At 41.6% G+C, this 19,209-nt stretch overlaps 1 protein-coding gene across 4 annotated transcripts in view; it reads right to left on the reverse strand.

Moving 5' to 3' along the window:
• SEMA5A (semaphorin 5A) overlaps positions 1-19,209 on the reverse strand; it is a 504,279-nt gene that overhangs the window by 149,854 nt on the left and 335,216 nt on the right. For all 4 annotated transcript variants that reach the window (XM_078003818.1, XM_078003819.1, XM_078003817.1 and 1 more), the window contains 3 exon segments: positions 12,482-12,767; positions 7,783-7,918; positions 863-1,067 (listed from right to left, as the gene is read on the reverse strand). In XM_078003818.1, the coding sequence (XP_077859944.1) occupies positions 863-1,067; positions 7,783-7,918; positions 12,482-12,767 (627 nt within the window).

The raw sequence follows: 19,209 nt of genomic DNA on the forward strand, positions 1-19,209 counted from the left end.
AAAAAAACAACTAACTGGTAAATATGTGGTAAATATGTAATTTGGAATTGAGAAGTTCTTTCACCAAAAAAATATATTATTGTCAGCAACAAAAACAGTAATTGTGCTCCATGAGAAATGACAATTATACAGAATACTGGACAAAGAATGGAGAGGGGCAGACTCCACTGTGAGATGGCTCTGTCTGGGGACCTGAAGGCAGGAAAGAGAGGGACAAGTCCACAGAGCTGAGCCAGGTCCCTAAGGCTGGCCTCACACACTCAGAGCTGTCTGTGTAATAAACTGACATGGAACATGCCTTCTACACTCTAGTTTCTTTGGAAACTGAAGAGATCTAATTGTTATTTGTAATTTCAAAGTATCGCTGCCTATATTTGCTGTAAATGTTCCATTATTTATGCCCCAAAACATATTCTTTGAACACTGCCATGCACCACCATCCACGCAAATATTTTGCTGAAGGCACTGTTTTTGAACAAATGAGAAATCACCATGACAATCACAAGATAATATTTCACCCAGCAATGTCTTCCAACAAAGCATACCTTTGTCTTAAATTATCCAAATTCAAATGCTCTTGCCAAGAAAAGACTTACTTTATGAATATGTGAGGAATAATAGCAAAGAAACAAGCCATTGTCTTTCCAATTAAAGTTATGACTAATGTAGTGAAAATAAATTGAGCTTTCCAAAGAGAGGCACAGAGGCTGAGGAAGATAAGTGAGCATCACGGGTTTTGCTGGTTGCAGGAACAGACAGCAGACGTAAAGCTTGAAACTGAAATTGCATGTTTAGAATCTAAATCTAAAACACAAAATCAGAAGATGGTAGAAAACCCCTCAGAGGAGGGCAGAGCTCCTACCTGTGGCCAAATAGATGATGTGGACGAGCGCTTCTCTGCCCTGCACCACGTCGACGACCACGTGGGAAAAGCGGCTATTGTCCTCCATGAAGGAGGGCACTGTGGTCACCGGCTGCACCACCTCATGCATCAGAATGAACTTCTGAGCATCCTGCAGATTTCTCTCGGTCAGGTTCACGTACAGGCCCTGGTCCACGGTGCCACACTGCAAGGGAAGACAGGCCGGGTTACCAGAGCCAGCAGCCTGGACACGCACAGCTGGCTGTGGCCATCCTAGCTGGAGAGTCACTTGGAAATTCAGTAAGCCACAATCCATGATTGAAGTATGCAAACATGTCTGCTTCTCTATTCTTCCTGCAGCCCTTGTCCTTAGCATCCTTTTCATGTTAGATTTGAACTCATATCTTGGGAGTCTCCCAACATCCTCATAAATGAACTGATCAGAAGTTAAAAAAAAATGAAAGTGGGAGTAATTGCTAACTTTAAACAGTAGATGCATAGAAACTCCTCCTTTTCTGTCGAGTCACTTGAAAGCTGCATGGCTAAACACATACTATTATATCTGTCTAATCAATCAGGTAGCAAATTGAAAATGCAACAATCAAGAATCTCTTAGAGATGTATTAGTTTTTCTACTGTAGCAGGGGGTCTGTAAGCAAGACATAGATTTCAAGGTGATAGCATTAGGTCATTCTAATCTGTAAAGCAGAACAGCGTTCACATGGGCTACAAAAATACTGTGCTCGCCTTATTGCTTTGAGCTTGTATTTCAAATTAGAAGAAATTATTTAAAAGGGTTTAGAGTCCAGGAATATGGAAAAGAACGTGGCAAATTTATAAGAAGAATGGGAAATGAGGAGGTAAGGGAAATGAGGAAGGAAAGGAGAGGAAGGGAGAAGAGAGTAGAAAGGAATAAAGAAGAAAGAAGGAAAGAGAGATATTTCAGATAGAGCAAGTATCGTGGAGATTAATCTGGGATGTGCAAGGGGAAAATCAGCCCTGTTGCTGGGAAATAAATTCAGAGCTGTGCTGTGGGGCGGCTGGCAGGTGTTATATAAGACTGTTTCTGGCAAGGATGAGGTAAAAAGAGGGATAGAAAGGAAAGCACAGCTTTATTAGAGCCAAGCTCAGAATCAGAAAACTGCTACCAACCTTTCTCATGTCTTTCATAAACTTTAATTCCTGGTACAAATGGTGACTGATCTCCAGTAGAACTTCACATAAGTAAGTTTGATGGAAAAGAATTTCCAGGCCCATGCCACCTGAAACTACTGTTTATAACATGTCACATCTAATATGAGGTTTTATAACAGGTAAGAGGTACAAATGTGTACGATGGAAATTGCTTTTTTTAAAGTAGACTTTTTTTTTTTTTTTTTTTTTTTTTTTGAGACGGAGTCTCGCTCTGTCCCCCGGGCTGGAGTGCAGTGGCTGGATCTCAGCTCACTGCAAGCTCCGCCTCCCAGGTTTATGCCATTCTCCTGCCTCAGCCTCCTGAGTAGCTGGACTACAGGCGCCCGCCACCTTGCCCGGCTAGTTTTTTGTATTTTTTAGTAGAGATGGGGTTTCACCGTGTTAGCCAGGATGGTCTCGATCTCCTGACCTCATGATCCACCCGTCTCGGCCTCCCAAAGTGCTGGGATTACAGGCTTGAGCCACCGCGCCCAGCCTGACGATATTTGTACAGCATTTGATAAAACGCTCCATATGCCATAAAATGATAGGATGGTTGTAGACAAGGAGAATCTGAGAGTTAAATGGATTTCATGCATCCAGTCCAAGGCTTAATTTAGTATCACACCCTTGCAGGGACACCCCGTGTTCCACAGGCAAAGACTGTGTGAGTTTGGGTGAGGGGCTCCGCCCTGCCATGACCCGAGTGCTACTCTGGCTTCATAGCTCTCAAGCCACACGGAATCAGGTGAGTGGTAACTCTCCTGCCACATGGTCTGAGGTGAGGTCTGGCCTCTCAGTGTCTGTCTCTTTACCTGTCTGTCCAGCGGCTAGGAAAATAATTACTCTGCTCAGTTCTCAGGGCTACTGCGAGACCAGCTGAGATGATCCATGGAAAGCATTTGTAAATTAACTGAAAGTCCTTATAAATGCCAAAGAACAACACAATGTGCCTGGCACTAAAGAGAAGCCATTCAACTCATGGTGAATGGTGAATGGTAAATGCATTGGTCTTGGAGCAGGACAGCAATTCTATGGTCTGTTGAGTTTCAGTGACCAGAGGGAAATGAGTGTATAAACAAAGAAGGGAAGGAAACACTGAGTGAATATGCGAGCAGTCATAATTGGGGGGTGAGGGGATGTACTAGGAAGTCTTATATAATTACAGTATTGAACAGTAACATTTGGAGGTCAGGGACATGTCCTTACCTGTCAACACATGTTTTGCAAAATGAAAAGGAGCTCTCCTAGGCTTGATCTAATGTCTACGCAGGTGAATGCTAGTTCTGAGCATGGCGTTACGTGTGATGGTGTATATTCCTGAAATCAGTGGTGATATCTAAAGTACAGTGGCAATTAGCTGCCTACCTTCTGGGTGAAGTTTGCACACAGGTCATGTTTTGTAAGTACAGTGTTTAAAAAAAAAATTGGTAGCATGAAAACCAGGAGGCATAATATAAAAATGAGAATCTCTTGCTGTTCTTAAGGAACTCAGAGAAATTGGAGACCTAACAGGGAGTTCTCAGTGGCAGGGGTGAGGCAGGATCACTCACCATGCCTTGTCATCTTTATTTTTATGTCTGCATGTATCAATCTTATTTGTGACTGCCAGAATTGCCAATAATTGGTTTTGAGGTATACTCTACTGCTTCTTGGTTTCTTTCTGCTGGCTATAATGAATACTCCACCCAGTGCTTCTATTTCAAATAGTTGGAAGAGTATTCAGAGTTATAGAACCTATGTATTGGATTGTAAGCAACTCACCGAGCTCTCTAATACCTGAAAATTTTCTAGCCTTGCCTTTTATGCTGAACTCCTATTGTGTCTGTGTGGGGCACGGTGTGACGCCCTGGGTTCACCATGCAAGAAGAAAACAATAAAAATAGTAAAAGCACAGCCAAGCTCTCATGTGCCCTACAATCCACAACCAGTTTTCATGCCAACATCTCTTCAAGTAATTCATCAGTAATTCTATTTTTTTAAATGATAATAAATATTTGCACTTTTGTTTATTTACTTGTTTCTAGGACAACAAATCCATTCTTGTTCTAGCACACTAGTACATGGTGGTCAAGCCCACAATCACCTAACCTCCTGCAGGAGTGCCCAATTTAATCAGCCCCTTCGTGCACTCACTCCCTTGCATCTTGCTGCAAACATGCTGGGCAGGCCAGGGGGTGGTGACTCTCACGTCTGCAATCCCAGCACTTTGAGAGGCTGAGACAAGTGGATCACCAGGTCAGGAGTTCAACACCAGCCTGGTCAAGATGGTGAAACCCTGTCTGTACTAAAAATCCAAAAATTTGCGGGGTGTGGTGGTGGGCACCTGTAATCCCAGCTACTTGGGAGGCTGAGGCAGAGAACTGCTTGAACCCAGGAGGTGGAGGTTGCAGTGAGCTGAGATCACACCACTGCACTCCAGCCTGGGCTGAACAGAGCAAGACTCTGTCTCAAAAACAAAACAAAACAAAACAAAACAAAAAAAACCTGCTTTGCGTATCAAAGGGTTCTAATGGACAGGGTCAGATCCCTGCACTTGCTCCTCCAACAACTGCCTCCTCATCCACTTAACTACATTTGAGGGTCTATTTGTCCATTTCAACTCCATCCTTTCTGACTGACACTAATCAAAGTTGCACAGGAAATTCTGGAGTCTGTCACAGCTCAGCTATGCCACTGGGCCTGGGTGACGTTTTACATCAGTGATTGTCGTGTGTCTTACTGAGGGTCGGGATCTGGATGACTTTGAGGACTGCAGTCTCTAAGAGGGCAGGGCTCTGAAGCACCACCTAGAGTGGTTTACATATTTCGTCTGAGAAAAGTGACTTTTTGTTGTTTTGTTACTGTTTTGAGATTTCTATATAAAATGTTGAAATATCATGCACCATCTCTCCTAACCCATTCTTCTTCCTGAATCCAAATCTACTTTCTGCTTCTCTGATTAATGAGCTACTTCTAGGATGTAAGTACTGCACAAACTTCTAAATGTCAGTAGGAAAAACAAGAATTTTAAAAATCTAACCACTTTCCGTTGTTGGTTATTGCAAACATAAGGCCTCTTATACATGTCTGGGGAGGGATCCTTAGTTCGAATTGAATTCTCACTCTATGCCAGTCTGGATGGTTTCATGAATGTCAGTGAGGATACTTTGCCAGTGTGGTTATCAAATAGAGTAAACATAAAGAAACCACTTGCTACATACTTGTACTAGGAGTTATACAAAGAACCACCATAATCTGTAACTTGAGCTCCACTGGAGTCTTAAATAATACTCAGAGAAGAGACGCTCAGCAATGCAAGCTTCCTGCCTGAAACACACGCCAATTTCTCCATACTTCATTCATTATGCTACATGGACCGGCTTCCATCCCATAATGAGAGCAAGCCCTTCAGTGGGACACTGGCATTATAAAACCAGGCGCTCCTGGCCTTAGGAAATGAGATTTGCTCTGTGCTGGAAATGTATCCAGATGAACGAGCTACAAGTTATCCACCGCCTGGAGGTGGTAAGGGGCTATGAAGTTTACTAAGCCAGGCTGTTCACAGTAAAGACTTTTGCAATAAAAACATCAGTGTATTGAAAATACATTATAAATCCAGTAAGCATTATTCATTATTTAACCTTCAGGATTTTATTATACAAAGGACTTTCTTAAAAGGAGTATTTCCTGTACGTAAGAGGAGAAAAGGAGACAAAATATGCATTTACACAACATGTGATACGTAGAAAGCACCAAATAAATGATTCATTTTTGTATTTTTAGAGACAGGGTCTTGCTCTGTCACCCAGACTGGAGTGCAGTGGATGGATTATAGCTCACTGATTGAACTCCTGGGCTCAAGCAATCCTCCACCTCAGATTCCCAGATAGCTAGGACTATAGGTGTGTGCCCCTATGCCTGGTTAATTTTTTTTTATTATTATTTTTGTAGAGATAGGGTCTCACTCTGTTACCTAGGCGTGGCTCCAAATCCTGGCCTCAGGAGATCCTCCTGCCTTGGCCTCACAAAGCACTGTGATGACAGGCGTGAGCCTCTGTGTCCAGCCCCTAAGAATTGTATTTATCAAATATTTTATACAGTAAACAATGCACATTAATCAGTGTTATCAAAATTTACTCCTAAACTATATGCATGCATTTTTATCCCTCTCCCCTTTTTTTGATGGAAACATGCAATAAAGATGCATAATAGATAGATATGTGATGCACATAATTTGCTCAAGGAAAGCAGCACACGGCAAGATGACATGTAAGCCAGCCATCCTATTTTTAATCCCATGCTCCTTCAAAAAGTTAAAGACAACAACAAACACAAAACTCCTTCAAAACAACCATAATGGAATGGTCCTTGCAAAAATCAAAGTAAAGTGTAAAATCATCGAACCTTTCCATACTCCCAACTGTGGGAGTTCCAGATACAGGACCCACTTCTACCACTGATTAGTAATAGTAACTAATGGTCATTTAGTTGGAATAGGCTAGGATTTTGCATCTGAGGATGAGGTTGGGATCCTCCCTTGGCTACTAATCAGGTGTGTGGCCCTGGCCAGGTGATCTCCCCCAGGCCCAATGTCCTACCCTGCACATGGAGAAGGCATTACCCACCACAGCACTGCCGCCAGTGTGCAAGCTGATCTATCTGAAACATCTAGCACAGGGTCTGGGACTTGCTGGTGCTAAAAATGACAGCCATGATAATGATGATGATGATGATCTTAAGAAAGCTGTCAGAAGGCCCTCCAGGGAAGCCTGCAGCTATGGGCCCAATGTCTATAAACCACCCAAATTCCTACTCTCCAGTGTGGCTGTATATGCAGATGGGGTCTTAATGGTAGTAAATGAGGGTAAGTGAGGTTATTATGAGGGTGGGGCCCTGGCCCAGTGAAGCTGGTGCCCTTTCGAAACAGGAAGAGATACCCCAAAGGTGTCTCTCTCTCCACCATGTGAGAACACAGCAAGATGTCCACCTGTTAGCCAGGAAGAGAGGGCCCACATCTGAAAATGACCCTGTTCACGCTTTTGTCTTGAAGGCCTAGTTTCTAAAACTGTAAGAAAATACAATGTGTCTTTTTTAAGCTACCCCGTCAGTGGTGTTTTGTTACAGCAGTCCAAGCTGACTAATACACCTGCCAGCTCACCAAACATGAGTAAATTGCTTCATCTCTTTAGGTCCCAGCTTCTTCTGAACACCGGGAGATGGATAGCTCACAAAGCCTTGGAAGCTTGAACCTCCTGCAGTTTTGTGATAACAGATGAACGGCCTCCACCTCCTTTTCTTTCCTCAGCTGCCGGCATCACATTCTGTCCTTCCCAACAGGGAATCCCGCCACATTTGCCAATTAGCGCTCTAATCCTGTTTGTGTGTCTCCACTGCTCTGTGCCCTGAACCCCATTCATTAGAATGTCATTCATTAGGGATCAGAGATTCTGAGGACACAGAGCCCAGCATCATTAGTACTAATTGAAGCCTGGATTCCTAACGTGCTGCAGAATGCTGGCCTTTTTCCGCCCTGTCTCGGGCATCACAGCTGACAAAAGGCCCTTTTTGGGTCCAGGCGCCACAGTTCACAAAAGGCCTCGGTCTATGGACATTAGCCAGCAGAGTGTGGGGCTGTCCGTGAGGGGCGAGGGAGACAGCGGCATGGTGCCTGCACCGCGGTTTAAATTACCCTGGCCTGTCTACACAAGGCTTCTGCATTCTTCATGGGGGATGTCGACAGTGCCCCTTTGCCCCCTGAAAATTACCTGGAAGTTGGGGTTTGGGTTCGGATACGGTAGCCAGGCCGAGCGCGAGTTCTCTTGGTACTTGAAGGGCCCTGCGAAGGCCTGTGCGATGGCGCTCAGGTTGAAGATGCACACAGCTGAGGCCGCGATGCTGTTCCTGGGAGCCGAGGGAGAGAGAGGAGAAGGCAATCAGAGAGCTCAGCAGCACCTGCTGACCTCCCCTATGGAGTAGGCAGCAGCAGTGACCTGGAACAGCTTCCAGAGGTCTCAAGGCCACAGTCTCTTAAACATCCCAAAAGGATGAAGTCAGAGCGTGAAGGGGGCTCCCCTGTGGAGGAACAAACATCTTGGTATAGAAGCCAGGCTAGTTAGCATTTACCACACTTGTAATTCTGTCAGCCAGGATTAATTCACTCAGCTGCAACAGAGGCCAGAGGGATTCTGAAGAGCTATCTGCTTCACCTTTCAAATTCTGGAAGAAAAAGACATTCTTCTCCAGCGGATGGCATCTTTCATCAGCCTGAAACAATTCCCTTCCTGACCTATCTGGTCACTTTGCCCAGCAGCAGGGCAAGCTGTTGTGTGTGTGTGTGTGTGTGTGTGTGTGTGTGTGTGTGTATTTTAACCCAGATATTTGTCTTATTTGTCATCCTTTCAAAAAAATCAACTCAAAGTATTTTATGAAAAGTGACTGTCTGACTCTTCATATTTTCTTTTAATTTAAAACAGATTTTAAATTCAAAGGGTCAAAGAGAAAAATCTGACATAGCACTGACCTATGAAATCCTGAAGTCGTAATTTAGAATTCAGGCTCTGAAAGTAAGTCATAAGTGGGAGCCCTCAGAAGGTCAGTGCCCTCTGACTAAGTATGGAAACAGCAACATTATTTGGTTAAGTAAATTCACATTTTGAGCTCAGTTTGGGTTCTCGAAGGGGAAGTGGAGATAAAAGGAGAAAGCTTACATATAGTTTATCTTGCTCTGAGACAATACTACATGCACTTCTCATCCATTTTTTTTTTCCTGCATCAAAGGAAAAGTCAAACAAACTCCAAAACTGAAATACCTACCTTATATTTGTTTGATTTGATAAATACTGAATAGGAGCTAGGCACTATTCCAAGGACTTTACTAATTCCCATTCATTTAATCCTCATAAGGTGAAGGAAATTCACAGGTAAGGAAAACCAGGCACAGTGAGGACAAGACCCTTCCCCAATGTCAGCCAGCTACTAAATGAGGAAACTGGACTTGAACCCCAGGCTGGCCCCAAATGCCAGGATTTCCAATCCTTTGCAATATCTCTGGGTGAAGTAGACAGGATTCTACTTCAGAAGGGCAGACAGTAAACACATCCTTATGGAAAGGTAGGGCCTTGAGGGTATTGAGGGCCTTCTGCATTTTCTCCAGAAGTCCAGCACCAAGGACAAGGCCCAGCATGATGCATACAGGACCCGGCGCTGGAAAGTAAAGGGGTGAACACCAGCTATGGGTTGTTCAGTTTGCTGTTTTGACTCTTCATTATCCCTAGAGAGAATGGGAGAAGTTAAAACACAAGGACAGGGAAGACACTGGCCTTTGAATACGTAAGTAGACTTTAATAAGGAAAAGAAGACAAGTATGCTGGAGTAAGAATGGCTAGACGCAGGACATCCCATCCAGGCATGCCTTGGGCCAGGTGCAGAGGCAGGCAAAGCGGGGATATTATGAATAATAACAGTATCTCCTTGAGCCCCCTGCTAAGCACTTGATAGGGATCATCTAATTTCTCACAGAGAACCTATAGATCCTGAGAAGACCCTGACTTACAGATCAAAAAACAGTAGCACAGAGAGGTTGCTTAGCCCAAGTCACAGGCTGCAGAGAAATGAAGCAGGATTTGTACCTGCTTTGCATGGGGCCCCAGGTTGCCAGATGGCTTCCAGGTAAAGGAAGAACCTGATATTCTTCCTGCTGGCATAATGTTTCTCTGTTCACTACAACCACCAGGACTGAATGGGCTGACCTGGGCTCTGGTGTCACCCAGAGACTCCCCTGGATGTCCCAGTAGTTGCCAGTGTGAACATCCTTTAATAGTGTTGTGGGAACACCTCCTCCTGTCCCCTGTGCCATCCCCTGGTGAGCACAATTGGTATAGTAGACCCCATGCCTGCCTCTCTACCCTTTCACTTGCTGTGCTCTGGGGGCAAAGGGTGAGCCTGTGTGACTCCGCTGTGCTCCTCCCTCTGCCCTGCCCCCTCTTCCTAGGATGGGATTGTCTACAGGAAGTAATTATTCACTCACTTCTACAGGGTCTCCAGACCCGTGGGCAGGCGAGGGCAGGCCAGGTCTAGATCACGACCTTGAGAATGAGTAGGCTTAAAGCTGGAATCAGTATGAACAAGTTCACTTGGATGACAGACCTGCAGCCACCTGTTCCAACCTGGCTTCTATCAGCAATCAAGGTAAAAATTTAGAAGAGCAATAAAAAAACCTACCCCCCACAGCAACTTTACTATCTGTATATCCATATCTATACATAGTAATACTTTACTACAATCTCTACACTATAAACAACTATAATGGTGAGCCACCATTTTTAGATATCTAGGAAAAAAGCCAAATCTTTAGAGACTCCACTGTAGCAGCACACCATTTCCTTCAGGCCAACCCATACTCAAGTGATTGAGAAAACTACACAGCCATGCTAGGGACAGAAGGAGTCAAAACGGTCATCTTTTCCCCATTCCTCTAGAGCTGAGAAACCTTGATGAATGTACAGAGGCAAAGCAATATTCTAAGCCCTGAAGCTCAGCCCAGTATTAGACAGCTTTCTAATTCATAATTATCTCTGATCCTCATTTTCTTTCCATTTGAAGCAAACGTTGTCTGAGACACAAAAAGGAGGTGGAAAATATTGTGAAATTTGAGATGGGCGTATTAGAAATGCATTCCCAAGACCTAACACAAATTAGTATTCCAAGGAGAAAGGGGAGATGTGACGCTTCTATCTCTAAAAATATAGATTCTGTACATTGGGTGACTTCTGACATGATGGGAATTTGCAACACTAAACAAATAGTCCAGAATAGTCTGAAACTTATTTTTGCAACTATCTAAATTGACCATATACCATCTTGGAATGTTTCAGGCATGGTACTTTTATAACTTCTGAAATTGGTGTTCTGTTTTGTTTTGTTTTGTTTTGTTTTGCCCAGAGCCAGCGGAATGAAGAGCTAAGTAAACCGGACTCCGCTTGTGCATAAAACTGATGTCAACTGAGCAAATGCACACTTATCTTGTGCGACCTACACTAGTTTTTAAACAAGGTTTTGGAAAGAAAATCAACTTCAGAAACTATAGACTGATTTTTTTAAAGAAACTTATCAAAGAGAAGAAATAACCTCTGGGTTGAAGACCAGATTTACGAAAACAAATATGGCCATGGGGAGTAAAGGGTATGTGTGGAGCCATCCAAACTAGCCTTACTTTTCTAACCTCATGTCAGAAAGAAGACTCTTCATGGGGGGTAAAAGGTGTTATTAAGCAAATATTAACACCCAAGTTAAGCAGTTGAGAGACCAGGAAGAGAAGGTTAATGAGGAAATAAGCTGCAGGTAAAGTGACGTTTTAGAAATGCCACTCATGAGCAGGCATCTGATGCCCAAGAGATGAAAAAGTAAATTAAAACACTTAGGAAGCAGAGAGGACATCCTAGGGTGATCATCTGTCCTGGTTCACCCAGGAATAAGAGGTGTCCTTAGTTACAGGGCTGTCATCAATACTAAAACCAGGATAATCTCAGGCAATTCAGGACTTTTGGTCATCCTACCTCATTTATCAGCACTTCCAACCCAACTAGATTTGGATCCTTTACTTTGGATACAAATATTTGGCTTTTGCAGAAAGTGTTAAGTCACAAGACAAGAGATTTCAAAGGTGATCCAAATCAGAACCCATAGTGTAGGATCAGCAGCACCACAGCCAATGTGTAGGAAAGTGATGCTGAGAGTCTCAATGTGATCCTTGATTCCTGGGTTTGGCGTGTGCTCCTGTTGAATCTTACACAGCATATCAGCTAAGGATGGGAAATAACCTTGGGGACATGTGATAGTCCACTAGACTAAGAGTGAAGGAGATCAGAAAACTTCATAGGCTTAAGCCAGCCCAAATATTGTTCATTCTAAAGTTAGGAGTATCTCCCTGTCCCACCCCCAAACAAAACATACTATAATTTTTATTAAAATATTTTAAAAGTATAATTGACATAAAATGCAGCCATGGAAAATGTGCCTTTCAAATATGAGCAAGGTTTAAGCAAGAATCAGGTTATCTCAAAGATTTCAGATTCTCCAGACAACACTATTTTCATTATACACAAATGCATGACTTGCAGATAGAAAAAAATATACATATAATATGTACCAGTATTTCAAAAAGTGTCCAGAACACAACGGCAAATCAGGAAGGAGCAATTTATAGTAGAATAATTTAATGTCACTATATCCTAAAGACTGACACAAACTTTCTTGATTTGGAGTATTTTTCCTAATACCAATCTCACAAATCACGTATCTGTCTAAAGGTAGTTCATTGAAAAGTCCTCTTTTTTTGTCTGTTTAGCCCAGTAAAATAAGAAAGATTTTCTTTAAAGCAAATTTAAGACCTCAGAGGTCAAAGAACAAAAGACTTATTCAGAATGAGTAAGAGAGAGGGGAGAAAAATTATTTCAAGTTACATACACATTGGTGGTAAAGATGCCATAGATCAAATCCAGCTCAGGCAGGAAGAAAGTGCTCTGCAATTCGTTGTAGTAAAAGGGGACTTCCCCAGGACGGGAGCAGTTCAGGCGAGCCTTCATGAATGTGGTCCAGGTGTCTTCCAGCAGGAAGCGCCCACCAATATCATTCTTGCACACCCGGGCAGCTCTGGAGAACACTGTTTTCCCACAGTCATGCTCTACTGCATTTTCTCGGAAAAAGAAGTAGGTAAAATTTCCGATGTCGTAAGATGAAACAAAGTTTGGCTCTGGGAAAAAAACAGAAAAGAGGGAAAACATCTCAACATTCATGTCATTCCCTTTTGGTCTTGCCTGCTCAGTACTTCATCCAAAGAGACATGGTTTTGTTTAGATAATACCTGGTTCCTATAGGGCAATTGGGAGGCCCTGTGAGCAGCTTAATGATCTACACTGTTGGGAAACTCAGTGTCATACACTAATGGGAACTAATTAGTGTATGTTGGGAAGGCACTGGTATGACTGCACACTCAAGTATCCTGAGCTAAATTAGGGCTCAAGTTAATGTGACGTTAATACCATCAAACATTGGCAGCAAATATTTGCAGTACATTTTAGAGCAATATGTATTACTTTTTATTTGCAAATTCTTACATAACCTTCAGAAAGAGAGGGAGAAAATAGGATTAAAAAGATGAAATGTGACTCAGAATATAGCAGTCTACAATCCTATTTGTGTGCAAGACAACAAAATTATTTGACTTAACTTATATCCATTCCTGTGACTTTGACATAAGGTATGTGGTTTACTAGGGACTTTAAAACTGTTTTCATTGCTGGGAACAAAAATAAAGATTAAAACTGTAAGGTGGGTCTGGAATTAGCTTTAGCAATTTCTGTTACTATGGTGACCATGGAACGGTGAAAAACAACTCTGATTTTCTGATTTCTGGGTTACTTGGTAATACATTTAGAGGAGGGAAGAGTATTGGGATGGAGACATTGCTTTGTAGTTCTCTGGTCTCACAATTAGCTTTAAAATGGGGATAAAGAAATGACAAAATTATGACAAAGCCTTTACTTAATCACCAAGCTCATTAGGAGTTTAGGAAATATACATTATCAACTGAATTTTACATAAAGCATTTGAAGTTTCAGTTTCCTAACCTCCAGTTTGAAACCAGTGATAATAGAGATAGTACATGTTGAGATACACATACTCCCTAATATTTGCTTTTAAAAATCTAATCACAAGGTTTTATTCTTCTCTATTTCTAAATGCTATTCATTCAATCAGCAAGTATCTTAATTTTATGGTGCAAACTAGGATAACTGTAGCAGTAACCTTTGGTGTCCAAAATTAATGGAAAGATACAGACAACAAGTATATTCACAAAGACACATTTTCAGGAACAATTAGTTTTTGGGGGCAATTCAGTTGGCCTTGTACTTTTCCAGATACAATTGCATTGCAATAATAACATGCTACTGGCAGGACAACTAAAATATATGTGGCTGCAAGATAAGCCATTAATGTTAAGAGTAAGACACATAAACGGAATCATCTAAGGTCTGAAATGCAGAAGTTGACTTCAGACATTGACAAAGGGTTGGCATTGACTACTCTGTTATTCTGTCCAGGAAGGCTATTGTCAATTTTCAATCAATACCTATATTTGATATTTTCACAAAATGTTTTAATTTAATCCAACTTTACATTTTAAAAATATTCTGATTTTTTTTAAAATTTTAAAAAAATATTCTAAATTTTTTAAAATATTCTAAATGGTTTATGTACTTTTCCCTTCCGTACAACACATTGTTAAGTCATTGAAGTATATCAAGTAATATACTGAGGTGATTTTAATTTATAAACTTTCAAACATATTCTTAAGTCACTATTGCTTTCACCCTAAATGACTATTAAAAAAAAAAAAACTTGAATTGCATAACATTGTAAAAGATGGAGGTTAGATATCTTTAATCTAATAGTATGCTTTAATATCCTGGAGAGATGCTCACAAAAACAGCAGATTACACATCTGTAATTTGTGTTTTTGGAACATAAAGAAAATACTGGGGGCGGGGGGGGGGGCAGTTAAGTTTGTGTTCACCGTAAGTCTCCAAAAAAGAATTACTTGATAAAGCAGGCCCCAAAAGCAAAGATACGGAACAATTTCAAAACCATGTATAAAGAAAATAATCACTGGCATGTCTAATTCTAAAGAAGAGGCTAAATTATTTTGAAATGGGTCCTGCACCCTGGCTAAACAAAACTAGAGTTTGGGAATTGTACAAAACAAGCAACAACAACAAAAACAGCAAGAAGAAACCCCACCTAAAATGGGGAAAACAAAGAGAGAAGGCGTAAGGGTCCAAAGGTATCTAGCCTGGGACTTAGGTTACCAGCACACATGCAGGAGGCATGAGGCAGAGTCCACCAAGACTTATCAAATATACTCACTACTACCCACTTCTGCTATTAACTTGGGGACAAATGGCATGAAAACCACATAGTAAATAGCTCCAGTTTCTCAGAAGTCCTGAGCCAACAAATAAGAAGATACAAAGGAAGAAAGATCTTTTATGGTTTCCAGCTGAAGGTTGAGTGTATAATATATATATTATATAATGTACAATATAAAACAGCTAATATCTGTAGAATGCTAATTCTTGCACCAAGATCTGTGCTTGGTGCTTTATATTCCCACTGAACTCACAAGAATCACAGAGCTAGGTGATGTGCTATTCTTCCCATTTCATAGATGAGGACACTAAAGCCCAGAGATTTAATAACTTGTCTAAATTCACATAACTAGCAATGGCGAAGGGGGATGGAAAATCCTGAATCCATTAGACCAGGGGTCACCAACCCCCAGGACATGGACCAGTACCAGTCCATGGCCTGTTAGGAGCCAGGCCACACAGCAGGAGGTGAGCAGCAGGCAAATGAGTGTTACCTCCTGAGCTCTGCCTCCCGTCAGATCAGTGACAACATTAAACTCTCATAGGAGCGGGAACCCTGCTGTGAACTGTGCATGTGAGGGATCTAAGTTGTACACGTCTTACGAGAATCTAATGCCTGATGATCTGAGGCAGAACAGTTTCATCCCTAAACCATCCCCTCTATCCACCCCCAGTTGATGGAAAACTTATCTTCCATGAAACTGGTTCTTGGTGCCAAAAAGTTTAGGGACCACTGCATTACACTATACAGAAAAAATATAAACAGTGGTTGCAAAAAGAAAACAGTCAATTAAATGCTAGCAATATTCAACAGGATTTGACTTTCTGCTTTAGAAAAACAATGGTAAGCTCTTGGCTGGACGGTCATCTTTCCACAGCGAGTGGTAAGTAGGTTTACTTAGGAACAGTCTGAGGGGGGTTTCAGAACCAACTAGAGAGACAATAAATGATGAGATGAAACTTTAAACCACAGCTACCACGGATGTCAGGAATGACACAGAAAGAAGAAAAAGTGGGAGGAAGAAGAAACAATTTAAGGACTTATTAAACAAGAACATTGTCGGAAAGTGTTTGAGCCAACTCCAGAGGGTGTTTCAAGGAGGGCCCACCATAGCCTCAGAGAGCCAGTAAATGACTCTCGGGGGGTCATTCCATACCCTGTGTCTGTTCCAGCAAACCACATCTGCTTTTGCAGATAAGGAGAAAACTGAGTAATGATAGGCAGATTGATGCACAGTTTCCTCTTTCCACAGAGAGCCTCTACCATGTCTCCACACTACCCTGAACCAATGTTATGAGATCACAACGTGCATTTTAGATACAAATGCTCAAATACAGGTTTTCCTTTTGGTTTGCAAAAACAAGAGAAGAATTTGTATTCCAAGTGTAGTGAGTGCTGTTTGCTAATTCACCATGCAGTGCAGGTTGCGCTGGTCAGAGACTGAGACTGTGTTTGGTAACACATCCTGCGGCCGTACACTGATCCTTCAGGATGAGGGTGGACCCCTGACTGTGTGACCTGCCATTAACTAGGGAAACGCAGTTTTTTGAAGAGTAGAGTCTCTTGAAATTCGGCTAGCATCCTGTTCCTTTTTCAAAGACAGTAAAAAAGTGGGAATAATTGTAAAACAGACAGTCAAATAGCTCTTATATTTATTGATACAAATTTGGAAGTAGGTGATGTTAGAGTCTTGCCAGGCAGGATGATAAGATGAATTTTGTTTTCCTTCCGTTATTTAAGTTCTGTCTTTTCTCAAAATGCAATTCACCACAAACTAGTATCTGTCACTCCTGAGTGAGCTGAACAAGTCAGAAGGAAAATCAGTCCTTTCTTCTTGTGTACAATGGATAGGAGTGCATGAAAGAGAGATCTCAGGTGTGCTGCTGACTACATCACAGGAAAAACAGGCATGTCAGCCGCTATGTAAATACACACATGGAGAAACTCTCTTTTCTAACGTTTGTAAAACATACTGAGTTATGTATTACAGTGTTGTACAAAATATATCATGTTAATAAGAATTATTCTTCACGATATAAGAACTTTTATTTTGCATGTTTTCTTACATAATAGTGACCATACAGATAGGACTAGGAGAAGTGACTCACCATATATGTAATTACAAGTGATGCGAAGAAAAGCATCAAAAATTTTGAGATTTTGACCACACAAAACCAAATACTGAGCATCCAAATGAAGCCTCCCATTCTACATTCTTTCTATTCCAATGTCTAAAGCATCAATATGGGGGTATACCATATTCAAATGGCTTGATCTGATCATTGATATAAAAATATTTGTCTACAATGGGAGTGAATATTAAAGGCACAAAGGAATCCCTACTCTACAAAAATCTTACTAGAATCAAAATTTATTATAAATTATTTTGCAGTCAAAAGTCACCTTGTGACACAGTTGCCAAAGTCAGGCTGGAAAAAGCCTGTACCCGATGCCTGTGGCTCTGCCCTGGCTGGACCATTGACATCTGATATTTTCTGTCGTTGCATCTGACAATCAGACCTAGTTTGCAAAGCTGTAAAAATTAAACGGGCTGATGCATAGTAGGATGCCAATAAATGGTGGCTATTATTATTTCGGCATTGTGTACAGGCATTTTCCAGCCTGACTTTGGCAAGTATCACACAAAGTGGCTTTTGACTGCAAAATAATAGTCACCATTTACTTACTCTCAATGTCCCTTGCAATAATTTCTATCGAACAGAACTTCACGTAATGATAATGAATGATCAAGTATATACATATAATATATATTTTATATATATAGCTTAAAGGTGATCAGAGTTTTAGGATCATAAATAAGCCATGCTGAATTTTGTTTGTTTGTTTTGAGACAGAGTTTCACTCTTGTTGCCCAGGCTGGAGTGCAATGGTGCGATCTCAGTTCACTGCAAACTCCGCCTCCTGGGTTCAAGAGATTCTTCTGCCTCAGCTTTCTGAGTAGCTGGCATTTCAGGTTTTTGCCACCACACCCGGCTAATTTTGTATTTTTAGTAGAGACAGGGTTTCTCCATGTTGGTTAGACTGGTCTTGAACTCCCAAAGTGCTGGGATTATAGGCGTGAGCCACGGCGCCTGGCCTACCATGCTGAGTTTTTAAATAGCAAGCTATTTCACAAAAATAAGATGAGTTAATGGAAACAATATTCAGAGGTGACACACAGCCAGCAGTTTTCTGTTCCTAAGTTGTTAGTATCAGTCGCTACAAAATGCCTTCCACAAGAATTCCCAGATTTTAGACCCTCTCTTTATTGGGTACACTGTTTCCATTGTCATAGTTCATGGAGATAAAACTGCTGTAGAAGCTTCCAGGGCAAATATATTTTTATCTAGGTATTCATTAAAATTAAAAGCTGATAACTTAAAATTAAATGAAATTAAACAGAGGTTAAAAGCTATTGGTAGGCTAAAGTTCTTTTCCTGAGGTTTCTACTAAAAGACAGATGATGATGATTGATTGATAGATAGAAAGACAGATTTCAATAGATGGATGCACACGTTTGTGTCTGTGTATATGTGTGTATCACATATGTGAGTATAGAGATATATGTATAGATGGCTCAATACCTCCACCTACTGGCTGTGGGAACTTAGTCACATTATTTACCAGTATATTTTCTCTGTTTTCTGTTTTTGAATAACAATAACAACATCCAACATGCAGAATCAAAAGCACTTGGCTGGTAATTATCAAAATACAGACCTCTATTTATTGAAAATAACTCCATAAGTTAATATAAACACACATGAGAGTCAATATCATTAGTATTTAATTAATAAGATAACTCACTGAGTATGCATTCTGTATATCAAATTAAGGTCTACACTTATTCCATCAAGACTGAAATAAAACACGGTGGCAGAGCCAGCCAGAGTACTGTTCCAGGCACTTCCTCCCCGCCCCAAGGGGCCGTCCTGGCCACGGGGTGCTCCTTAGTAAACTGATAGACACAGCCCCCGTGCCCTCAAGAGCAGTGTGAGGAGACAAACGAGACAGATCAACACGTGCTTACAGTGAGGACAAGGGTACGGAGGGCCAGGGCTGGCAGGAGAAACAGAGGATCAGAAAGGAGAGAAAAGGGAAAGGGCAGGGGTGAGGCTGAGAAGGGGCCACCCAGACAAAGACGAGGATGGGGGAAGAGAACATCCTGCCAGAAGGAGCGGCCTGGGAGAAGACCAAAAGCATGGCAAGGAATGAAATGAAGCCACAGTCAGGATCGAAGGGATCAACAGGACAGGAGGTGGAAA

This window comes from Macaca mulatta, chromosome 6 (genome assembly GCF_049350105.2).
Source record: "Macaca mulatta isolate MMU2019108-1 chromosome 6, T2T-MMU8v2.0, whole genome shotgun sequence".
Lineage (NCBI taxonomy): Eukaryota > Metazoa > Chordata > Mammalia > Primates > Cercopithecidae > Macaca > Macaca mulatta.